Here is a 22500-nt window from a genome sequence, read left to right as displayed (position 1 = left end):
TCCATATTCCTTTTGAGATGTTCATTACCTGCCTCTCTTTTATTAAGGCCGAATTCCATCCATTTGACTCTTGTACCGGCAGTTTGCTGCTATAATACACGTGACAAATTCCAGTTATTCTATGGATATGGTCATTTATATGGTTGAAAATAGCTGAGTTCTGTTGTCCATACCTAACTGACCGTTTGTGTTGTATTAATCTCTGGGAAAGTGATTTGCCTATAAATCCGATGTAAGATTGGTCACAGTCCTGGCATGGAATTTGGTAGAACCCAGTGTCCCTGGGAAAATGTACTTTTGGGTTTTAGACGTTAATCCGGGGATTTAGGCTAAGGATGGGGTTTGGAGGGTAAGTTAAAATGCAAAAGGGTTAGATTTTCCGAGAGTCTGAGTCACCTTCTTAATCGTGTCCAGGTGTGGAATTTTTATTTTATTGTTGGGTATATATCTGGTCTTGTCTTTAGGGGGTCGGTAGAAAATTACGTTTGCTTTGTGAATTGCTTTCTCAATTATATGATCAGGATACTTTAAAGACGAAAGTTGCTTGCGAATTAGTTCAAATTCTTTTTCCAGGAAATCTAGGGAACAAATTCGTAAGGCTCTTAAGAACAAGTTGCTGGCTACACCTATCTTGATAGCAATATCGTGATAGCTAAAGTAGTGAATGTATGAAAGTGAGAATGTTGGTTTTCTGCATATGGTAAATTTGTATTCTGTCGTGTCTGATTATTAAAACATCAAGAAAAGGAATTTTTTTGTCTGTTTCCCATTCAACTTTAAATTTGATGCTAGACACTAATGCGTTTTATTTTGAGAGGAATTCATTAAAATTGCCCAACCTATTATCCCAAAATGTTAGAATATCATCCACATATTTCATGTTTTGGGGTCTTATTGCATTTATTACTGTAGTTTCAAAGTATTCCATGTACAGATTGGCTAAAACAGGACTTAAAGGACTACCCATACTACACCCGAATTTTTGCTTTGTAGAATGATTCCCCGATGAAAATACGTTATTAGAGCACATAATTCAACTAACTTTATTATTTTGTCAAGCGCCAATGTGAAATGATCTGAATAGGGGGATAATTTTTCCCTTACAAAAACTGAAGAACGTCCTGTGTAACTGGTACTTTTGTGAATAGGGAGTCTACGTCAAGGCTTAAACAGTTTTATGTGTGAAGTGGGATATAGTGCCTTCTCTGAATTTGTGGCAAAAATCTTCCGAATGTTTAATGTGACTGGGAGATAAAGTACCTAAAAAAGAGGAAAGGAGGCCAGCTAACCATTTAGCTAACCATGGAAGATTGTCTTTGGTGAGGTTTTGGGCAAGGGCCCATAAAAGTAGGGAGGTAATTTAAGGGGGAATTTAAATTACTTTAAATTTCTCTAATTGTTCAATACTCTTTTTGTCTTGGCCAATTAATCTTACTTTCCGAAAAAATACTATGGGAACGTTTTGGAGGGGATTTTTCGTCAGTTAGTCGTAGCGACACAAACACTTACGACAAACTTTTATGGCATTCCCAAAACTCACAAAAACAATCTTCCATTCAGACCCATCGTTTCATGTGCCGGAGCTTTCAATTACAAAATTTCTAAATGGTTAGCAGGCCTCCGTTTCCCCTTTTTTTATTTTTTAGGACACTTTTTCTCCCAGTCACATTAAACATTCGGAAGATTTTTGTCACAAATTCAGAGAAGCACATATACCACTTCACAACATAAAACTTTTAAGCCTTGACGTAGACTCACTACGTCAAGGTATTATGCAAAGAGTTGAAGGTTACTATCGAAAAGAAACATTTTTCTATAATTGGCACCACAAAGCAAACTACCCATCTAACTACCCTTGAGTCATTGTTTATTAAGCACCTTTCACCTAGTTTAAACTCCAACACCTCGTCATCTCCTCTCTCTCTGGCGTGAGGTTTACGTTGTGTGCAGACCTTACCGTTTTTAGTCACTCAGCTCTTTCCTTCTTTATGAATAGGTAGTTTTCTTCTCATTCCCTATTTTAACGTTCTGAGTATATTCTAATTTTATTGTTTATTTAATTTTATTCTAATTTTTAAGTTTATTTTAATGTTGAATTTCAATTGCAGACTGATGATGTGTTGGTGACAACATGAAACGTTTCTTAATAAACACGTCTACATGACTGTCGTCTGATTGGACACCCCAAACCTTCTTTATATATATATTATATTAGAATAATAATAAGAAGATATAAGATATATAATATTAGAGAGATATAGAGAGATAGAAGTATTAGAGAGATAATATAGATATAGAGAGAGAGAGATAATTAGATTAGAGAGAGAGATGTAGATAGAAAAATAGAGGAGAAGAGATAGAGATGAGATAGAATAGAGAAGATAGTAAAAAGGATAGAGAGAGAAATACATAGAAGAGATATAGATGAGTATTTTATATATAAGAGATAGAGAAGACAGATAGATATATAGTATATATGGAGATGTATAGATGAGTAGCGAGAGCGATAGATAGATAGATATATAGAATAGATAATAGATATATCGATATATATATATATTAGAAGATATATATAGATTATAACATAATTTATAAGTTATAGAGATAGATAGTATAACAGAAGAAGTGATATTAGATAAAATAAGTTATATATAGAAAAATATATATATTATATAGATTATATAAGATATAGGGATATATAGATTAATTTTAATAGAGATATATATCTATAGAGAAGAATTAAATAGATAGAGAATATAGATGGTATAGACAAATATATATATATAAGTATATATATAATATTATATATATATTATATAAGACTTATAACATATAAGATTAATACAATATTATTATATCTATATAATATTATTATATAATATATATTTATAGATATTATTAAATAATATTAAAATATATAATAGTTAGTAATATAAGATAATATAATATAAGATAATAATATATATATATATAGTATATAGATATAATATATATATATAATAATAGAGATATATAAATATATATTAATAGTATATTATTTTATCTCTATATATATAAACTTTTTTTTTATATAATATTAGATATATAAGTTTAATATAGGGCACCTGGTTACGATAAGCCTAAGGAGTATATACAAAATCAAATGGGGTTGAGGGGAGCTCTTAACAACCCTCAACTGGTTAGAGGCAGGTGCAAAACAGTGGATTCCTCTAGATGCTGATATGAGACGTAAGTCGAAAACTCCGTGGTCGCGGGATGACGAGATGCGAACGCATTCCAGAGATATGAGATAAACCACAAGGAAGGTTACTCCAGGTTACTTTAGGTCACCAAATACGTGCGCTAGATTAAACGTGTACATGGAAAAATGGAAACACACAGAATAGAGTAGGGGCGTACGTTCGTGTGTTAAGTAGCATGCGCTTATCCGTGCATCTGTTGGTTAGCGTACATACGCACGTTTGTAAACCGAAATAGACGGAATAAAAAACCCTAGTAAGGTGATTTAGGGACATTACCTGATATTGATTGTGTGTGGAAACATGCCGTAGAGGAAGGTGCTAAGATCCATCGGAAAAGGTAAAATGAAAGACTTTGAAAAGTTATACCTTTTATGTATTGACAGTGAGTTCAGTTTCTAGAGAAAAGGAAGTGATGCAACACTCATTTATTGACAAACTTTAACATTTTATTGTTTGATAATTATATTCTCATTTTCAGATGGATTCGAAGTCACCATTTAAAAAAATGAATTCTCCATACTTGTGTTGACTTTGATTGATAAAGACTAAAGAATAGCTGGACATAAGTAGATGAAAGGAGGTACTTACTTAAATATGATTTTGGGAAGAGTAATGGTAGTTTAACGACTTTTGGGATGTTCTTGAACTCATTTTACTCCATTTCCATGTTAGCTATTTCGGAAATAAAGACTATATTTTTGTAATAGTGGGAGTTTGAATTCGCCTAGAGTTTTGATGATTGATTTTCAGCAAGCTACAGGGGCAGCATTCCAAGAGACAATGACACTCAGCGGTAAGTTCGTTCCCAGTTTGGAGTATTCTCCAATTATTTAAACGAGGGTCATTTTGACTCTCGTTTTATATATAATATATATATATATATATATATATACCCCATATATATATATATATATATATATATATATATATATATATCTATATAGATAGTATATATATATATATATATATATATAATATATAAAGACATATGCCACAAAGGAAAAATAAACGAATGAGGATCTGCAAGATCTTTCGACGTTAAACGTCCTTTACTGAGCAGAGACTGACATAGATACGGGAAAAGACAATACAAGAAGATTATTATAACTGACAGATAGGGATTATAAAGAAATTAGTACCTAGAATCCGACACACCTGGAAGATGAAAATCCTTCCCAAACAAGCCTAAACAATGGGTGCAATTAAAGGTTTAAGACAATCATCTCAGATACAAGGTCCAGACAATTAAAGGATTATAGGTGACAGCTATTCAGAACTTAATAAACAAAACCATATTCACAATACATGACAGACATACATTACAACAAAAATAATAACTCTAAGGCAACTGATTTTTATTTAAGTCAGTAGTTATATCTTTGAGGTCATTCGTAAACATGTTACAGATACAAGGGTCTAAATGAAAAAGGCCACGACTAACATTGAAATTACAATGAAAAGTAAGTTGTATTGAAGCAGATTCTAAAAGATTTCGTGATAAGACATCTTTTGACCTTTATATTCAATGGTGAATTTTATCAACAAATATTTGGCATGGCAATGGGAAATCCTTTATCACCACTACTCTCAAACCTGTACCATGAATTTCTTTTGAAAATAAAAACGCTACCTACCTAATATCATTTATATTCCTGTAAAGTGGTATTGTTACGTTGATGATTGTTTAGCTGTTCTTCCTGTCGGTATTGATGTAAATGATTTACTCTCTAAATTAAATAACCAGGTTCCATCGATTAAGTTTACTCTAGAATTAGAAAAAGACAATTGCCTTCCTTTCTTAGACGTTTTGATACATAGAGAACCATTTCAATGTAAATTCAGTATTTATAGGAAACCGACTAACAAATTAACTTATGTTCATTTCTTCTCAGGCCACCATCTTAACATAAAAATATCAAATTTTTCCTCTATGTTTTTACGAGCATTGCGCATTGTCAGTCCACAATATTTGGATCAAGAAATTGAATACATTAGAAAAATAGGGAAAGATTTATGCTATCCTTCACATATATTAGACATTTGTTATAATAAAGCCCGCAAAAAGTTTTATAGTGTAAGTAACACGCAGAAAGAAAATTCTAGAACATTCTCAGTTGCCTTATTTTAACGGATTTGAAACCATTAAATCATTGTTAAAAGCTTTAATGTCAACCTTGTTTTTTCCTATAATAACACACTAAAAGGAATGTTAATAAAAAATGGCCCCAGAGAAAGCAACAACATAATATATAAAATTCCATGTATGGATTGTCCCTCATTTTATCTCAGACAGTCTAGCAAAGGCCTAGAAGTAAGGCTAAGCCAGCATAAATATTCGGTAAAAACTGGGCAAGGGAAAAAATCCAATGCAATAATTCATTCATTTAAGTGAAAACAACAACCGAATAAAGTGGGAATGGTAGTTCAGTAATTGCAAGGTCAAGAGATGTCTTATCACGAAATCTTTTTAGAATCTGCTTTAATACAACTTACTTTTCATTGTAATTTCAATGTTAGTCGTGGCCTTTTTCATTTAGACCCTTGTATCTGTAACATGTTTAAGAATGACCTCAAAGATATAATTACTGACTTAAATAAAAATCAGTTGCCTTGGAGTTATTATTTTTGTTGTAATGTATGTCTGTCATGTATTGTGAATATGGTTTTGTTTATTAAGTTCTGAATAGCTGCACCTATAATCCTTTAAATTGTCTGGACCTTGTATCTTGAGATGACTGTCTTTAAACCTTTTAACTTGCACCCATTGTTTATGCTTGTTTGGGAAGGATTTTCATCTTCCAGGTGTGTCGGATTCTAGGTACTAATCTCTTTATAATCCCTATCTGTCAGTTATACGAATCTTCTTGTATTGTCTTTTCCTGTATCTATTGTCAGTCTCTGCTCAGTTAAAGGACGTTTAACGTCGAAAGATCTTGCAGATCCTCATTCGTTTATTTTTCCTTCGTGGCATATATCTTTATTTTTGGATTTATCACATTCCTAACTTTTCGTGATTCAGTTATACACACACACACACACACACACACACACACACACACACACATATATATATATTATATATATATATATATATATATATGTGTGTGTGTGTGTGTGTGTGTGTGTGTGTGTGTGTGTGTGTGTGTGTGTGTGTGTGTGTACAAGATATTAAGAGAGAGATGTAAAGAAAATATCATTAAATCCTCAAAAAAGTGCTGTAACAGATTTCTGGAATAAAGTACTAGAAACGGATGGAAATTTTTTTTTTTATAATTTTTTTCACTTTGATAGCACAGAATATCAGAAGAAGCCCAGCTGGCATAAATTAATCAGTTTGTTTCAGATTGCATCATTATTAAAGTCATATGAATGATGAACAATGTGTTTGAAATTATTGCTTCATATGCAAGTAAGCTGTCTGGAAATGATCAATTCTTGTAGAAATTTTTTATAGGTATGAATTCGGAGAGCTTCTACATTAAGTACCTCGAATTAGTCTTAACTCATTAATATTGAAAACATGTTATGAATGAGATATCTGGCTGCCTTTGCGTTTACTATTGTCATTTCGCTTTTCAGTACTGTAAGTATATTAAGTAAGAATATAAATAGTTGTTTGACTATCATGATGAATAGAGATAATAAGCAAAATAAGTTCATTAAATCTCAAATATCCTCCTTTTCAATGTCTGTAAAAAAAAGTTTTTTATGTTATATAATAGAAAAATCAGTTTTTAGTCATTTAGTAAATAGAAAGCATATACGTTTACATAGTCCTCTATGACAGCTCTTCACGCCCTAAAATTATTCGTATAGCCCCAAGTTGAAATTTCTGAACTGAATATCATCAAGATAGAGATTCGCAAAAGAATAGAAGGCTTTCAAGACGTTTTTTTTACAGATCACTCAGGTCATCTACATCGTAGGATCTAATTACTCTTTTCTAAGAATTGTTTTCAGCTGCCCTTCGATCACTAGTGGCAGAAAACTCGTGTGATACTAGATACCTTTATTGCGTTCAACTAAATTGCCTGAAAAAAATTCGCCTTCACAAAATTGAGCTCTGTGTGATTGAAACTTATTGTAATTGTATTTCATTTTAGCAGAAAGAAATGAATTAATATTCATTCCACTTTTCTCAAAAATATAGTCTAAAGACACAAGAAGATCTGGACAGTAATGACTGACAAAGCGAATCATTATTCATTTTAAAAGCTGAAATCATAACTACTAAAAAGAGAACCATATTCATATGGTATGACATCAAAATATAAAGAATGAACGGTCTGTTGTTGTTGAAAATGAGAAAGAAAAGGTCGACTAGCATATTAAACTCTTTTACTCTATTCATATGTATGCGTCCAGGGGTTTGTTGGATTTTTTTTATGGACGTGTTTATTGCTGCATTGTCGTTGCAAACAAAAGGAACAGCTCTGTCTGTCCTGTGAACCATGAAGCACTTAATTGAAAAAATAGCCGAGATTCTTAATAGCAGTGTTTGAATAATCTCCTCTATTCAGAGGTAGAGCTTATCATCAATAGCCTATTACTTAATAGGGAGAAAGTGCTCATAAACATCATCTTGAATAAAAAAAAAAAAAAATGGCAGGGGGGAGAGTTGAATTCAGCTTTTCCTTCGTCCTCCAAAAAGGTCGTGCTTCCAAGGAAAATCCCAAATGGTAAATGATCAAAGAACGGGATTTTAAATTGTAAGATTTTCATCTGAACATTTTCAAAAGAACTTTTCTGTTATAATGTTCAAGGACTTGTGTGTGTGTGTGTGTGTGTTTGTTTGTATACGTGTGTGTGTAGTCAGATGCATGAGAGACTATTTGAGCGTCAGGAATTTGCAAAATAACATAGAGACATTTTAAAAAAATCATATTTTATAATTGAAACGTGGACGGAAAAGAAACCCTTACGTATAAAATTTAATGAACAGAGTTTTATAAAAACTTTTTAATATTAGTCACGGAAACACGGAAACTGCGTAAGTTTGATTTCAGTTATTACTTGTCTACCTATTCTTGTTCATTTTGATAGTAGTTATTATTATTATTATTATTATTATTATTATTATTATTATTATTATTATTATTATTATTATTATTATTATTATTATTATGTAGTTGCTCTTGATAATGTATGTCATATTTTCACCCATGCTATAAATGTTTGATAATTATATAATATATCTAGATAGATAGATGAGCGTACAAAAATAATGTGTGTGGGCCTGTGCGTCCTTATACTGGTTTAAGACTGTGGATATTTTCAGTCAGGCTCACACTGTTACTCCATAACTATGAGGTTTTATCCCATTTCCCCTTAAGGAGGACAGCTAGTTTGCTCATTTCGCAGAAGTGTTTTGTAATTGTTCGTGTGAACCCGTCTTTTCATTATACATCTATTTGAATTCATGTTGATATGTCTACTGTATTAGAATATTTTAGTATCCTCCAAATAAGTTCAGAGTTTCGGCCCTACCTTCAGAAAGTTCAAATTGTCCAAGAAGTCCAAAGTCCAGATTTGGTTTTGTTCCCTGCGAAGCGATGGGCAAAAAGTATCATATAACTAGAAATTTAATGTCCCATACCTACATAACATCAAGGAGATCAGTGAAGCTCTAGGGGCAGCTGATCCATTTGTTTTGAACGATTCATATATCGTGGGTCTACTGCTAAAAAAAAAAAAAAAAAAATCCTTGTTGACGTGGCTTCGATAAAAATGGACTCCAGCAGATTCCTTTCCCTTGGGTCATTGACCGTGTGGATTATCGATGCCTTATTCCAGTTAATGGCATGGCCTGACTTAAGTCATTGATCTACGATACCATTATTCATTAAGCCTCCTGAAATGTCATATTTGTGCTTTAAGCATCGTATTTTAATACTTTTTGAAGTTTGAGCTATATAGATCTTATTACATTTTCTGCCAGGGTTACTGTAAAGAATATTGTTTGAATTGGGCAGGCTATTCTAAACTAATTTATTTCTAAAAGTATTATTATATTTAAATACTAAGTTAATATCAATAGTTTTTAAAATGGGTACACCAAGAATGAAATTGGGATTAAATGGTACAAAGAGAATACCATTATATGGAAGGTAACAAAATGAAACTCCTATTTTATCGACAATTTTAAATTCATCTTCTAAAAATTCTAAGAGCTCTGATATACATACTGAAAAATGTTGACATCTTAATTTGGTTAGCATGGTTAGAGTAAAAATGAATATTTGACAAGATATTCGTGGGTTTCCTATATGCTTTAAAACAAAATGTTGTGCTAAGACATCAAAAATGGCATACAGTTATTTTTTTTATATTCTATTGTGAATTTTATGGATGGTACAAGATTATTAATTGTATGCAGGAAATCGGATACTTACATTTCCTTTTACAATACAAAAATAATCTTCTACATATCTAATCCCATGTAAATATTTGACAGGAGTGACAAAAGTGGGTTATCCATAGCCATACCAAATATCTATTCATAAAAATTATCATCGAAAGTGAATTTATAATTTTTTTTATACAAAGGGATACCAAATTAATAATGACATTAACAGGTAATTCTAGATTATACAAGCCCAAATGTTGTGATGAATATTGAATAAAGTCATCGATAGGAACTTTAGTGAATAAAGATAGTACGTCGAAACTGGTTAAATTGTCAGTACTGGATAATTCAATTTGGGAGAGTTTAGCACAGAAATCAGCAGAGTTTTATAAATAGGAATTCGAAATAGTACCCAGGATAGGTGATAGTAATTTAACTAGATATTTTGAAAGTTTATAGCTAATAGATCCGGTTTAACTGATAATGGGAGGAATGGGAAAATCTCTTTTGTGGTTAAAATGCAATCATTATACCTTCTGAATTTTTGTTTCCGAGGTTCGAGCCCATGAGCCGACAAATATCTTATCAACTAAAATATTCCCTTTCGTTTAACATATATGAAAATATATTAATTTCAAGGCAGAGTGAATCAGATATTAAAGAGCATTCGTAGCGTAATGTGTGTATTTGAATTACGGTGGTGTGATATAACTACAAATGTCCTTTAGTATCTAATTCCCTCTATCTCAGAATGAATATATTTTCATATATGTTCAACCGAAGGGGAATTTTTTAGTCGATAAGAGATTTATTGGCTCACGGGCATGAACCATAGACACCTACAAATCCAGGATGCACAGTGAAGCTTTAGACCACCACACCGCCACCGCAAGAGGCTAAAAGTTTATGCTGCCTCTCACCTACAAATACCTGTCTCTCTCAGGTATTCATTGTTTGGAGACTGCCCCAACCCACCTCGACCTCGGTAACGTTGTAGTGCTTTTGTCTGCACGTAGCCATTATATGAGTCATATCACATTACCGTGATTCATATACATACATCGAGCTACAAATGTCCTTTAATATCTAATTTGCTCTACCTCGGAATTAATATTTTCATATACGTATGTTTAACCGAAGGAGAATGTTTTAGTCGATAAGAGATTTGTCGGCTCATGGGCGCAAACTGTCGACACCTACAAATTCAGGACGCACAGTGAAGTCTTTGACCACACCGCCACCGCAAGAGGCTGTAAGTTTATGCCGCCTCTCACCTACAAATACCTGTCGCTCTAAGGTATTCGTTGTTTGGAGACTGCATCAACCCACCTCTATCTCGGTAACGTTGTAGTGCTTTTGTCTGCACGTAGCCATTATAGGAGTCATATCACATTAACGTGATTCATATCCATACATCGAGCTACAAATGTCTTTTAATATCTAATTCGCTCTACATCGGAATTAATATATTTTCATATATGTTTAGCCAAAGGGGAATTTTTTAGTCGATAAGAGATTTGTCGGCTCACGGGCGCAAACCATCAACACATACAAATCCAGGATACACAGTGAAGCCTTAGACCACACCGCCACCGCAAGAGGCTGTAAGTTTATGCCGCCTCTCACCTACAAATACCTGTCACTCTCAGGTATTCATTGTTTGGAGACTGCATCAACCCACCTCGACCTTGGTAACGTTGTAGTGCTTTTGTCCGCACGTAGCCATTATATGAGTTATATTATATCACATTACCGTGATTGATATGCATACATCGAGCTACAAATGTCCTTTAATATCTAAATCGATCTACCTCGGAATTAATATATTTTCATATATATGTTTAACCGAAGGGGAATTTTTTAGTCGATAATCTTATTAATAACTTAATGTCCTGTGAATTATGAGTATCTGCTTTATAATAGCCATGATAAAAAGCTAAAGCTTTTCACATTTTACCAACTTTCGATCGTGGTAGCCATTTAATCCAGTATTAGATAAACAACAACAAATGAGGGAAGAAAGATAGTTCCGTTGTTCAATATACTTTAATAAACTAACGTTTCAGGACCTTCTACATCTACCTCTCAAATTCAGGACGATCGGAGATGAGGTGTTCATTTTCAAGATACCTATATATATTATATATATATTTATTATTATATATATATAATTTAATTATATATATATATTAATATATATATATTATAATATAATATATATTTATTATATAGTATATATATATATATATATATATATATATATATAGATATATATATATATATATATATATTATATTATATATATATATATATATATTAGTCATATCACATTACCGTGATTCATATACATACATCGAGCTACAAATGTTCTTTAATATCTTAATTTTATCTCTACCTCGGAATAAAATATATTTTCATATATATGTTTAACCGAAGGGAATTTTTTAGTCGATAAGAGATTTGTCAGCTCACGGGCTGCGAACCATCGACACCTACAAATCCAGGATACACAGTGAAGCCTTAGACCACCCACCGCCACTGCAAGAGTCTATAAGTTTATGCGGTGTGGTCTAAGGCTTCACTGTGCGTCCTGGATTTGTAGGTGTCGATGGTTCACGCCCATGAGCCGACAAATCTCATATCGACTAAAAAATTCCCCTTCGATTAAACAGATATGAAAATATATTAATTCCGAGGTAGAGCGAATTAGATATTAAAGAACATTTGTAGCTCGATGTATGTATATGAATCACGGTAATGTGACATGACTAATATATATATATATATATATATATATATATATATATTATATATTGTATATAATATATATATATATATATATATATCTATCTATATATATATATATATATATATATAATATATATATATATACATTATATATATATATATATATATTATATATATATATATATATATATTATATATATATATATATATAGGTATCTTGAAAATGAACACCTCATCTCCGATCGTCCTGAATTTGAGAGGTAGATGTAGAAGGTCCTGAAACGTTAGTTTATTAAAGTATATTGAACAACGGAACTATCTTTCTTCCCTCATTTGTTGTTGTTTATCTAATACTGGATTAAATGGCTACCACGATCGAAAGTTGGTAAAATGTGAAAAGCTTTAGCTTTTTATCATGGCTATTATAAAGCAGATACTCATAATTCACAGGACATTAAGTTATTAATAAGATTGCCTTCACATTAAGTCGGCACAGAATGATATATCCAAAAAGATGGCAAATGCCTTTTAACTTGAATAAGTGTAGTGTAACAAATAGGGAAAAACAACCCGCATGCTAAATACATGCTTCTTGGGAATGACATAAATAGTGTAGAACAAGAAAAGGACCTTAGATTCATTATTACCAAGGACTTTGAATCCACAAAACAGTGCATAAAAGCTGAAAAGAAGGCACAGAAACTAGTGGGATACATATAAAGAGGCACTTCAATTACAGAATCAGGGAAACGGTGCTACAGCTTTACACATTAATAGTTACACATCATCTTGAATATGCAGTACAGTTCTGGTCACCGACACCTAGAAAGCCATAAAAAGATTAGAAGGGGTTCAAGCAAGAACCACAAAGTTTATTCCGTTCATCCGGCAAATAGGTTACCAAAGATGACAATAGAGTCTGGACATGTATGGCTTAGAAATACGACGTTTTGGAAGACAACTAAGAGAGAAATTCAAAATACTGAAAGGCATAAGAAAAGTAGACAGTAACCTATTTACGTTAAACGAAAACCAGACAAAAAATAATGGATGTAAATTAGAAATGAAGAGATACAACAGATCCCATTGTGGGAACGTCTTTACATACAAGATATGTGACACATGGAATAAACTGCCACCAGATGTTGTAAACAGCAACAGTGTGGAAGAGTTTAAAAGAAAACTAGACAAAATCAGTAGAACACTACGAATGAACAGTAAAACCTGCTCTAAGAGATAAGTGAGCACACGATGTCTCATCGGATGGACTAATAAATCTTTGATACATCCTAATCCTTGTAATTCATTGTAAAAGTTAATGTTATGAAGTATAAGCCACTGAAAACATCCAAAGCCTAAAAATTTTAGAATGGATTACTAGATTTTATCTGGTACAGTAAGGTCTCTATGTCCTTATTTGATAACATAGAAAACAATATACCCAGAAATATCACATTTGACCCTTGGTCATTATAACAAAAAATTAATGGTATTGTTGTTGTTACACCATTTAATGCGAATGAATTAGAACCATTTTAATTTCACTGATAAAATTGAAATGGCATATAAATCCCAAAGCTTCTTGAACTTCGTCGTATCAAAGGTTGCTTGAAAATTCACTTAAGCTGATGTCTGATAAAGAATCATCTATCATTAAATGTATACTTTATATTTTAATTATATCTTCAGGGATTATTCTAAGATTAGTTACGTCATCCGGTACCTGTGCTTGTCGGTATAAGACGATTACTCTTATTAGATGTAGGAAAAAGATAGACATTTCACACTGCTTGAAAAAAATATGCAGGCATTCTCCTTACTACCGGTAATCTATTTGCATAAAAAGAGCATTCTGCCCACACCATGGTAAATCTTCCTTCCATTGTAATAGCTCTCTCCCCTCACTATCATGAATTGTACACAGCTAGTATTGCGCTGAAATGAAGCAATAGTTTCGCAGGAATGAAGTGGCACTGGTCAGAAGTGACTGTGACAAGTAACTGTATATATTTTTAAGGAGAATTCTTATGACTGTGCATTTTTGACTGGTGTTTAAAGATGATTTAGTTGCTGGAGAGAAAGGGATTTCGATTTGTTTTGTCCGATCCCCAAGTTTGTTTTTATTTTTCAATATTATATTCTTGATTTATCATTTTCCTTGTTGGTGTATTATTTTGGATTTTTCTCATGTTTCATGAAGAAGCTCGAGTTTCAGGATTCGACTAATTTAGTCTATCAGTGCTTTAACGTTTCTATACGAATAAAGTATTTTTGATCATTCTGGATCTAATTCAGCGACCTTTAATTAGTATGAAGTGCGGGTTGCGTGAGAGGCTGGTCGCAAGAGAGAGAGAGAGAGAGAGAGAGAGAGAGAGAGAGAGAGAGAGAGAGAGTGGTCCACCGAGAGAGGGATACTTAGTAGAGAGAGAGAGAGAGAGAGAGAGAGAGAGAGAGTCATGCCGGCCAAACGTTACAATTAAATCATCTTTACTTCCTAGCTAAGTAGAGCACATGCGTAGAGTCCAGATGCCTTTTAAAGGCGTAACATACGCAAACACACACACACACACATACACACACATACACACACACATATAATCAAGTTAATTTCCAAATGACATACAGAAGAATTTTAATTGAATATAGAGTTTGAAGATGCTTGAAATATATTCATATTCTGGGAAAAGAAGATTACATTATCGAAGTAAAAACAGAATTTGTTGGTAGAGAGCATAACGAAAGGCCTGGCTAGTGAGAACTGTGGATTCGCATGGATTCATAGGAGCAATGGAGAAGAGGATGTTGAACAGGAGTAATTGTGATTCCCTGAAATGTACATTCTGGATATAGACTATTAACGCAAAGCTTCTGTGAATAGAAAAAGGGAATTTACTGTCATTTTTGTCAAATGGATCTCACTTGTGTTTAGTCAAATGCGGATTTGAATGAATAGAGTATTGGTTAAGCTTTGGATGCATCCATGATATAAAAGAACTTCGTTGGTACTTATATTTTCAAATATAGTATTATACACTAACCAAGAATCGGGTTAAACATTATTGTTATTTTGCATTAGAAGTAATTTTCATCTATTCGTGATGATACTTTGGAATTTGAATGTTTATGTACGTAAAACAACACACGCAAAAACAGAGACAGACAGGCAGAGATCCATATGACAAAAATGACAGTAAATTCCCTTTTGCTATTCACAGAAGCTGTGCGTTAATAGTCTATATCCAGAATGTACAGTGGGGCTCAAATCTCATGCGACATGATTCTTTTTGTATCGTCCATATTCTCAGACTCAACGTGATGTTGCCAAGTAGTGCTATTTTTTTTCTTTTTTTCATTTGTAATGTCATTCATGTCGAACAGTTTGGGAATTCACAGCTAGCCTTATTTTCCTTATGGTTAAATAGATATGATCCCTTTTATGCATGGTATAATTCTTAATTTGTGTGATTTGAATTGATTTTTTGTTTTTTTTTTTTTTTATCTTTACGTTGCTCAGTTCAAGTGGTGTGATAAGGTTAGCGGTGGCCAGCAATGAAAGCACACTTAACATGCTCCTCGGACTGGTCAACATAACCATGTCTGCAGCATTATGACAGTAGACCTAATAAGCTCAACAGTCATAACAACAATTTCAATGTAGGAATATGAATTAAAACAAGTTTTATTTGAATGTTGAAGATTTCGGCTGCGTTTAAGCTGCCTGTATGTTGGAAAATGTTTTTTATAGGCCTACAAAAAATAATCTAAGCCAATCTGAGATGTAATGTTACTCATGAATTTTATTTGTAGAGATCACCTGTTCTTTGAGGAATATGAATTACAACCAGTTTCTTTGAATGTTGAAATTTCAGGCTGTGTTTAAGCTGCCTGTATGTTGCAAAATGATTTATAGGCCTAGAAAAATAATCTAAGCTTTCTGAGATGTAATCTTTACTAATGTTTTTTATTTGTAGAGATTACCTGTTCTTTGAAGAATAAAAAGATGATGATGATGATTTTGGTTATATGGAGAAGATGGCTATAATCGAAATATCATAAGTATTAATATCAAGGCATATGGAACACTGGTTTTTCAACTGGTTTTACAACATTATTTTCTTAAAAGTCCTTCTGCTCGCTTTTGATGTATATTTATTCTTTCATAAGGTAACTTGAAGTGCAAGAATGTGTAGATAACCTCATTTGCATTCTGGCCAGAAATTGTTAATATAGAGATGTGAATGTTAAGCGTAAAGTAAAGAAATCTAAACACCTAAGCCTAGGAATAATATCTTGGCTTTGACAAATAAGCGAATATTTGCTAGTATGCTATCAGTTTTGAAATATTAAGAAAGATAACAAATAATTATGTATGAAAATCCAAATATTCCTTAAACACATAAAGTAAATGTTTTCAAGATAATTTAAATGGTCGCTACTCATTGTAGACCTACTTATATACCAGGTGGTTATTGTTGCACCGACACTGATACGTCACACATGCTCACCTCACACGTTGATATCTGGTGGGCGCATTCTACTTTTGTATATACATATTTACATTTTCTCAGCGTTGAGGGTAAAAACAATCAAATAGTACTATATCAAATTTTATGTTTGCTTTGGAAGCATTATTAATGTTAAAATCTTTTTTATTTATTTATTTACATTTGAACTGAGGTTTGATGGCGAATTCGTTTTGGTCAAATGCTTCAGCAATGAGTGAACGAAAGTTTTGAAAATGTTTCGGTAAGGGTTTTTCTGAAATTTGGCTGACACGTGACATTTTTTTCTTACAATTTTCAAAATATATGACAGATTTCACAACTTATGAAACATATTATGGCCTTAGCGTATGCGTACTACGCGTTTTCGCATTGAAATAAAGGATAAATATGGAGCATGCTAGGTTGCCAGTTAGTGAATTTTGAACGAAATCCTATGGAGTCATGTCGCATGAGATTTGAGCATCACTGTACATTTCAGGGAATCATAATTATTCCTGTTCAACATCCTCTTCTCCCTATTAATCTTATGAATCCATGTGAATCCACAGTTCTCACTAGCCATTGCCTTTCATTATGCTCTCTACGAACAAATTCTGTTTCTACTTCGATATTGTAATCTTTCTTCCCAGAAGATGAATATATTTCAAGCATCTTCGAATTCTATACTCAAATTAATTTTTCTTCTGTGTGGTCATTTTGAAATTAACGTGATTATATAACTTCTGCCTAGTTTTGCCTTCATCCACATTATTTATCTTATTTATTTATTTATTTATTTTTTTTTTTTTTTTTTGGTGGGGGGGGGGGGGGGGGGGGGGGGGGGGGGGGGGGGGTGGGGGGGGGGGGGGGGGGGGGGGGGGTTGCGGGGCGAGTGGAAAAGGTTGCCATCCTTTGACACTGGGTAAATCTCTTTTTAAACCCATTGTCTTTTCAAAGCCTCATCATACGTTCTTTTATAGCCTGTAGCTACGTAACAATTACATTTACATTATTCACCCAAGTGGTCTTGTGTGATAACCTTTCCAATTTCCATGATAGCCCTCACCTTGCTACCTTCCTAATTACCGGTAGAAATTCGGTCTTATTGTCATTTTGTGTGGATACGCCCTATCATCATCCACCTGTCTGTCGTTGGCGTTCGTTGTCATTTTTCTCTTTCTCTCTGTCCCTCTCACTTGTATACCTAATCAACCGTTAATGCCTCAACTTTGTCTCAAACGTATCCTTGGATTTCCTGTAATAAACTTTCTCAGGCAACATAACAATTTTCAAAGCTACATCTGAAACAGTTACGAACGAGTATGTGCACTCGCCTATGCATTATGAGGATTTTTTCCATGAATGCCCGTACTTGTTTGTATATGCATGTGGCGAATAAAGAAAATTCTGTGAAAAACGAGAATACCCGAATATTGTAACAATAGCAGGAAACGGAGCTTGTATCAAGAGAAATATCCCCCATTCTTTGTTTGAACTACAACAATAATAGAAATAAATCGCTCCCATGAATGTCATCACGAAGAGAGATGTATACAAAGGCACTGCGTTTACAAAAGAAAGATTTTTATTTGAAAGTGGAGACACTAAAGACGGGCTCATCTATTGAAGGGTAGAGCTATAACACCACAATCTGTTTCATTAGATCCTTATTCGCTAGATCCGCCGACTTTTAATTGGTGTGTGAGTCCTCCCCATAGAAATAGCAACAGTGTATGGTTGCCAATTTTCGAAATGAGAGCTCTTTAAAACTTCCGTGAGTAAATTGGTGTACTATTTCAACTCATATCTATTGTCCTAATAGCAGGTGTTCATTTCATTTCTTAATGACTATATTTTTAATGCAGCCATTTCCTCTTTCCTTCCAGTGACTGGCCTTTCGGAGCGGTGTACTGCACGATCAGCAATTTCATGGCGAACGTAACAATCTCAGCCAGTGTCCTTACGCTTATGGCGATATCGTTCGATAGGTACGTAGTCAAATGGGAATGAATTCGGTGAAAGAAGTGATTTCGTAAGTGGATAGAAGTCAGCTAATATTTCAGTTTTAGAAAGTATGAACTGCATATATTGTTCTTTATCATTAAAAAGAAATGTCCTTCAACCCTGAATGAAAGTTATCTTCGTTTTCTCTTTCCTTCTTTCAATGCCATATGTATCTAGAGGAAACAAGTAAAAAATGCTCCGAAGTTTCTTCGGCGCAATAGTTTTCTGTACAGTATATAATGATGTATGAGCCGTAGTCCATGAAGCTTTCAGCCACGGCGACGATGGTGGCCTGTCCCATAGTGATTCCAGATGCACGATTATTGCTAACATTAACCATAAATAAAATAAACACGACTGAGGCAAGAGGGTAACATACCAATTTGCAACCACTAGCTTCGTGGGAGATCTGAGGGAGGACAGACAAAGTGCGGACAGACGGACAAAGCCGTCACACTAGTTTTCTTTTACAGAACTCTAAAATGGAAGTAGAACTCAATAGTGAAATACAGAGCTGGTTCAAGTCAAAACTCTGGAAAGCTAAATCTTGGTAATTCTGAAAGAATAATTCCGCACGGACTGCAAGGAACGTAACCGCGAATACGACTTCCACTCGGGATTGGGGCATCCAATGTATTTTGCCGTGTTTAGTACTGGCCCCGGGGGGTTAATTACAGTCGACCTCCCAAAAATAACGGTAAATTCTTAATAAGCAACCAGAATACTATAGGAAACTGTAATTTCCAAAGAAATACCCCACGCGGAGTTATTATTGAGATTTACCCACGGTTAAGGCCGTTATCATGCAAATAGCTGACTGTTTGCGTTGAACATCAGATGGCTCTTCGGAATCGATAAAATACAAGCGAGATGCGTTCACCCTAACACATAACATCCGGGTGTGTCAGCGAAAAATATTAATTAATTTGTTACCATATAGTTATGTAAGGGAACGACCTGGTTTCATGTTAATTGTGTCTTTTTACGATAGAACCTTATGTGTTTTCGACTTTCTATAGCACTTTTTGAGATGTTATTCCTTTAAAAAGTACATTATCTTAATCATATTGGGGTTCAGATTAAACAAAAGAAGTTCGATTATAGTTCAATCTTTGTTTTCAATTTAAAGATTTAGCTTTGGTTTCTATTCTGGGAATTAACATTACTTCAGATTACGAAATAAGTCATCAACATTGTTGCTTACACTACTAAAATTCTTACTTCTGAAGGAAACGTGTTATAAGTTGTACTCTTACATAATTATGTTCAAAGTTTTAAATAATGTTGTTGTTTACAAACTGATATATTCGGCAAATTTTCTAATATTTTCTAGGGTGATGACGCCAAATTGCGCATAGAAGATAAGGATGCAGTAAACCAAATAGAGTGAAAAACCGGCAAGAGAGGATAACCGGCACAATTCCAAATATTCGAGATAAGATTCTGTTCACAAAAGTAATGAATTTTTGCAGTCACTGCCTTAGGGATAACATGTCATAACGTTCCTCTTACCAATGAATGGCATGTGATGATATATATATATATATATATATATATATATAGTATATATATATATATATATATATGCAATTTTATTCAATAAAAAGTAAAAAGGAAAATGCCAGGTTAATCGAAAACGACAACAACAAAAAGGACGGAAAGTAATAAGGTGAATATCTTTTTTTCAAAAATACCCTCCCCACCGCCCATTAAACGAAATATAGTATTCTAAATCATATTAAGTTCATATTTATTTTCAGGGTAATTATAAGCATTTAATATATATATATACACATATGTATATATATATACATACAGATATATATATATATATATATATATATATATATATATATATGTATATATATATATACATACATATATATATATAATATATATATATATATATATATATATATGTATATATATATATATACATATCATATATATATATATATATATATATATATATATATATATATATATATAGATATATAATAGATATATATATATATATATATATATATATATATATATATATATATATATATGTATATATATATACTACAGATATATATATATATATATATATATATATATATATATATATATATATATAGATATATATATATATATATATATATGTATATATATATCGTATGTATATATATATGTATATATATATATATACTATATATATATATATATATATATATATATATATATATATATATATATATATATATATATATATATATAGATATATATATATATATATATATATATATATATATATATATATATATATATATATATATATATATATATATATATATATATATATATATATATATATACATATATATGTGAGTGTGTGTGTGTGTGTGCATGTGTATGTGTGTGTACAGAGTTTACAAGAATTTATCTTATTGAAACAATCCTTTCTCGATTGCTTTCAGGTACATAGCGATAGTGAAGCCTTTGGAACCAAGAATGTCGAAGACGACGGCGAGAATCTTCATTCTTATCATATGGAGTTCATCAATGTTGCTTGCACTGCCTTGCATCCTATACTCCGACACAGTCTCCGTCAGGTAATATGGAGTGTTATATTTTGATTGTATTTCAACATACATAATTTTGATGTTCTTAAAAGTGTCTTAAGTTTTATATTTTTTGTTCATAAATAGATTTCTTTCTTGCATGAATATTTCATTTACTCTCTTAAAGGATCTGCCTTCTAGTAGCCAAATTGAATGCCAAATAGATAGCTTTTATGCTCAATTTTTTTTTTACTATGATTATTTTGCTGATATTTGCTAAATATCTCATCTAGTCACCTGAAAATATAGGATTTTTGTAGAGCAAATATTTTCGAGAATGTTTGGTGAATACACATTCAACTTTCGGCTCGTTGCTATAAAGTTTTGGGAAGAACGCGAGAGAGTTATTTTTTTGTGCAAACAAAGATTAGTCTCTTATATATATATATTGCTAAAGTTGATGACAATAAAAATCTATCTAAGATTCTGGAAGGTATTTACTAAATGGTTTTGATTATTCGTTTTAATCTAGACCAGTGTTTCTCAACCTACTTTAAGGTGAATGTTGATTTTCATTTTGATAAAATTATCCATAAAATAGTTTTTCTTTTTTTTAATATTAGGCCTTGTATGTGATAAGGAAACTCTTATTTCCTCATATGCGAATTTAGTGTTTTATATAGCTTTACGCTGAATTATGGTAAGTGCAGAAAATCCTAATTCACATTCAATACTTCCGAGCTATTGAAGGATATTCTTCTCTGAAGGAAATCCATAAGAGATTTGTAAGCCACGATCAGCAGAAATGGTGGCCAGCTCTTCTTTTTTTGTGACGGTAAGCCGACGTCATCAGTTGAAAAGTCAATAAAAGGACTGCGAATCCAGTCATGTTGCTCAATGTTTATGGATGGAAAATAATAACCCAGATTACCTTCCATAGTATTAGAGGGACTGAATCATTTATATATCCTTTTCTAACTATAGGAAACATTTCTAAATGGCCTGAGCTAGCTTTTTGTGGAATGATTTTCTTTTGTCGGCCGATGAGAGGAGATTTTCATTTCCATTTTGCATAGATATGTTCAGAGCATGCAGACATTTCAGTCAACCATTGGAACTTCGAGATCCAAATT

General features: G+C 32.6%; 1 protein-coding gene across 1 annotated transcript in view; it reads left to right on the top strand.

Moving 5' to 3' along the window:
• LOC135222609 (tachykinin-like peptides receptor 86C) overlaps window positions 1–22500 on the top strand; it is a 182790-nt gene that overhangs the window by 84506 nt on the left and 75784 nt on the right. The window contains exons 3-4 of the mRNA XM_064260704.1: window positions 18707–18808; window positions 21284–21418. Of these exons, the coding sequence (XP_064116774.1) occupies window positions 18707–18808; window positions 21284–21418 (237 nt within the window). The remainder of the gene's footprint in view (window positions 1–18706; window positions 18809–21283; window positions 21419–22500) is intronic.

The sequence above is a fragment of the Macrobrachium nipponense genome, chromosome 8 (genome assembly GCF_015104395.2).
Source record: "Macrobrachium nipponense isolate FS-2020 chromosome 8, ASM1510439v2, whole genome shotgun sequence".
Taxonomy (NCBI): domain Eukaryota; kingdom Metazoa; phylum Arthropoda; class Malacostraca; order Decapoda; family Palaemonidae; genus Macrobrachium; species Macrobrachium nipponense.
The sequence above is the reverse complement of the archived record's forward strand: the minus strand, read 5'-3'. Positions and strand labels throughout refer to the sequence as shown.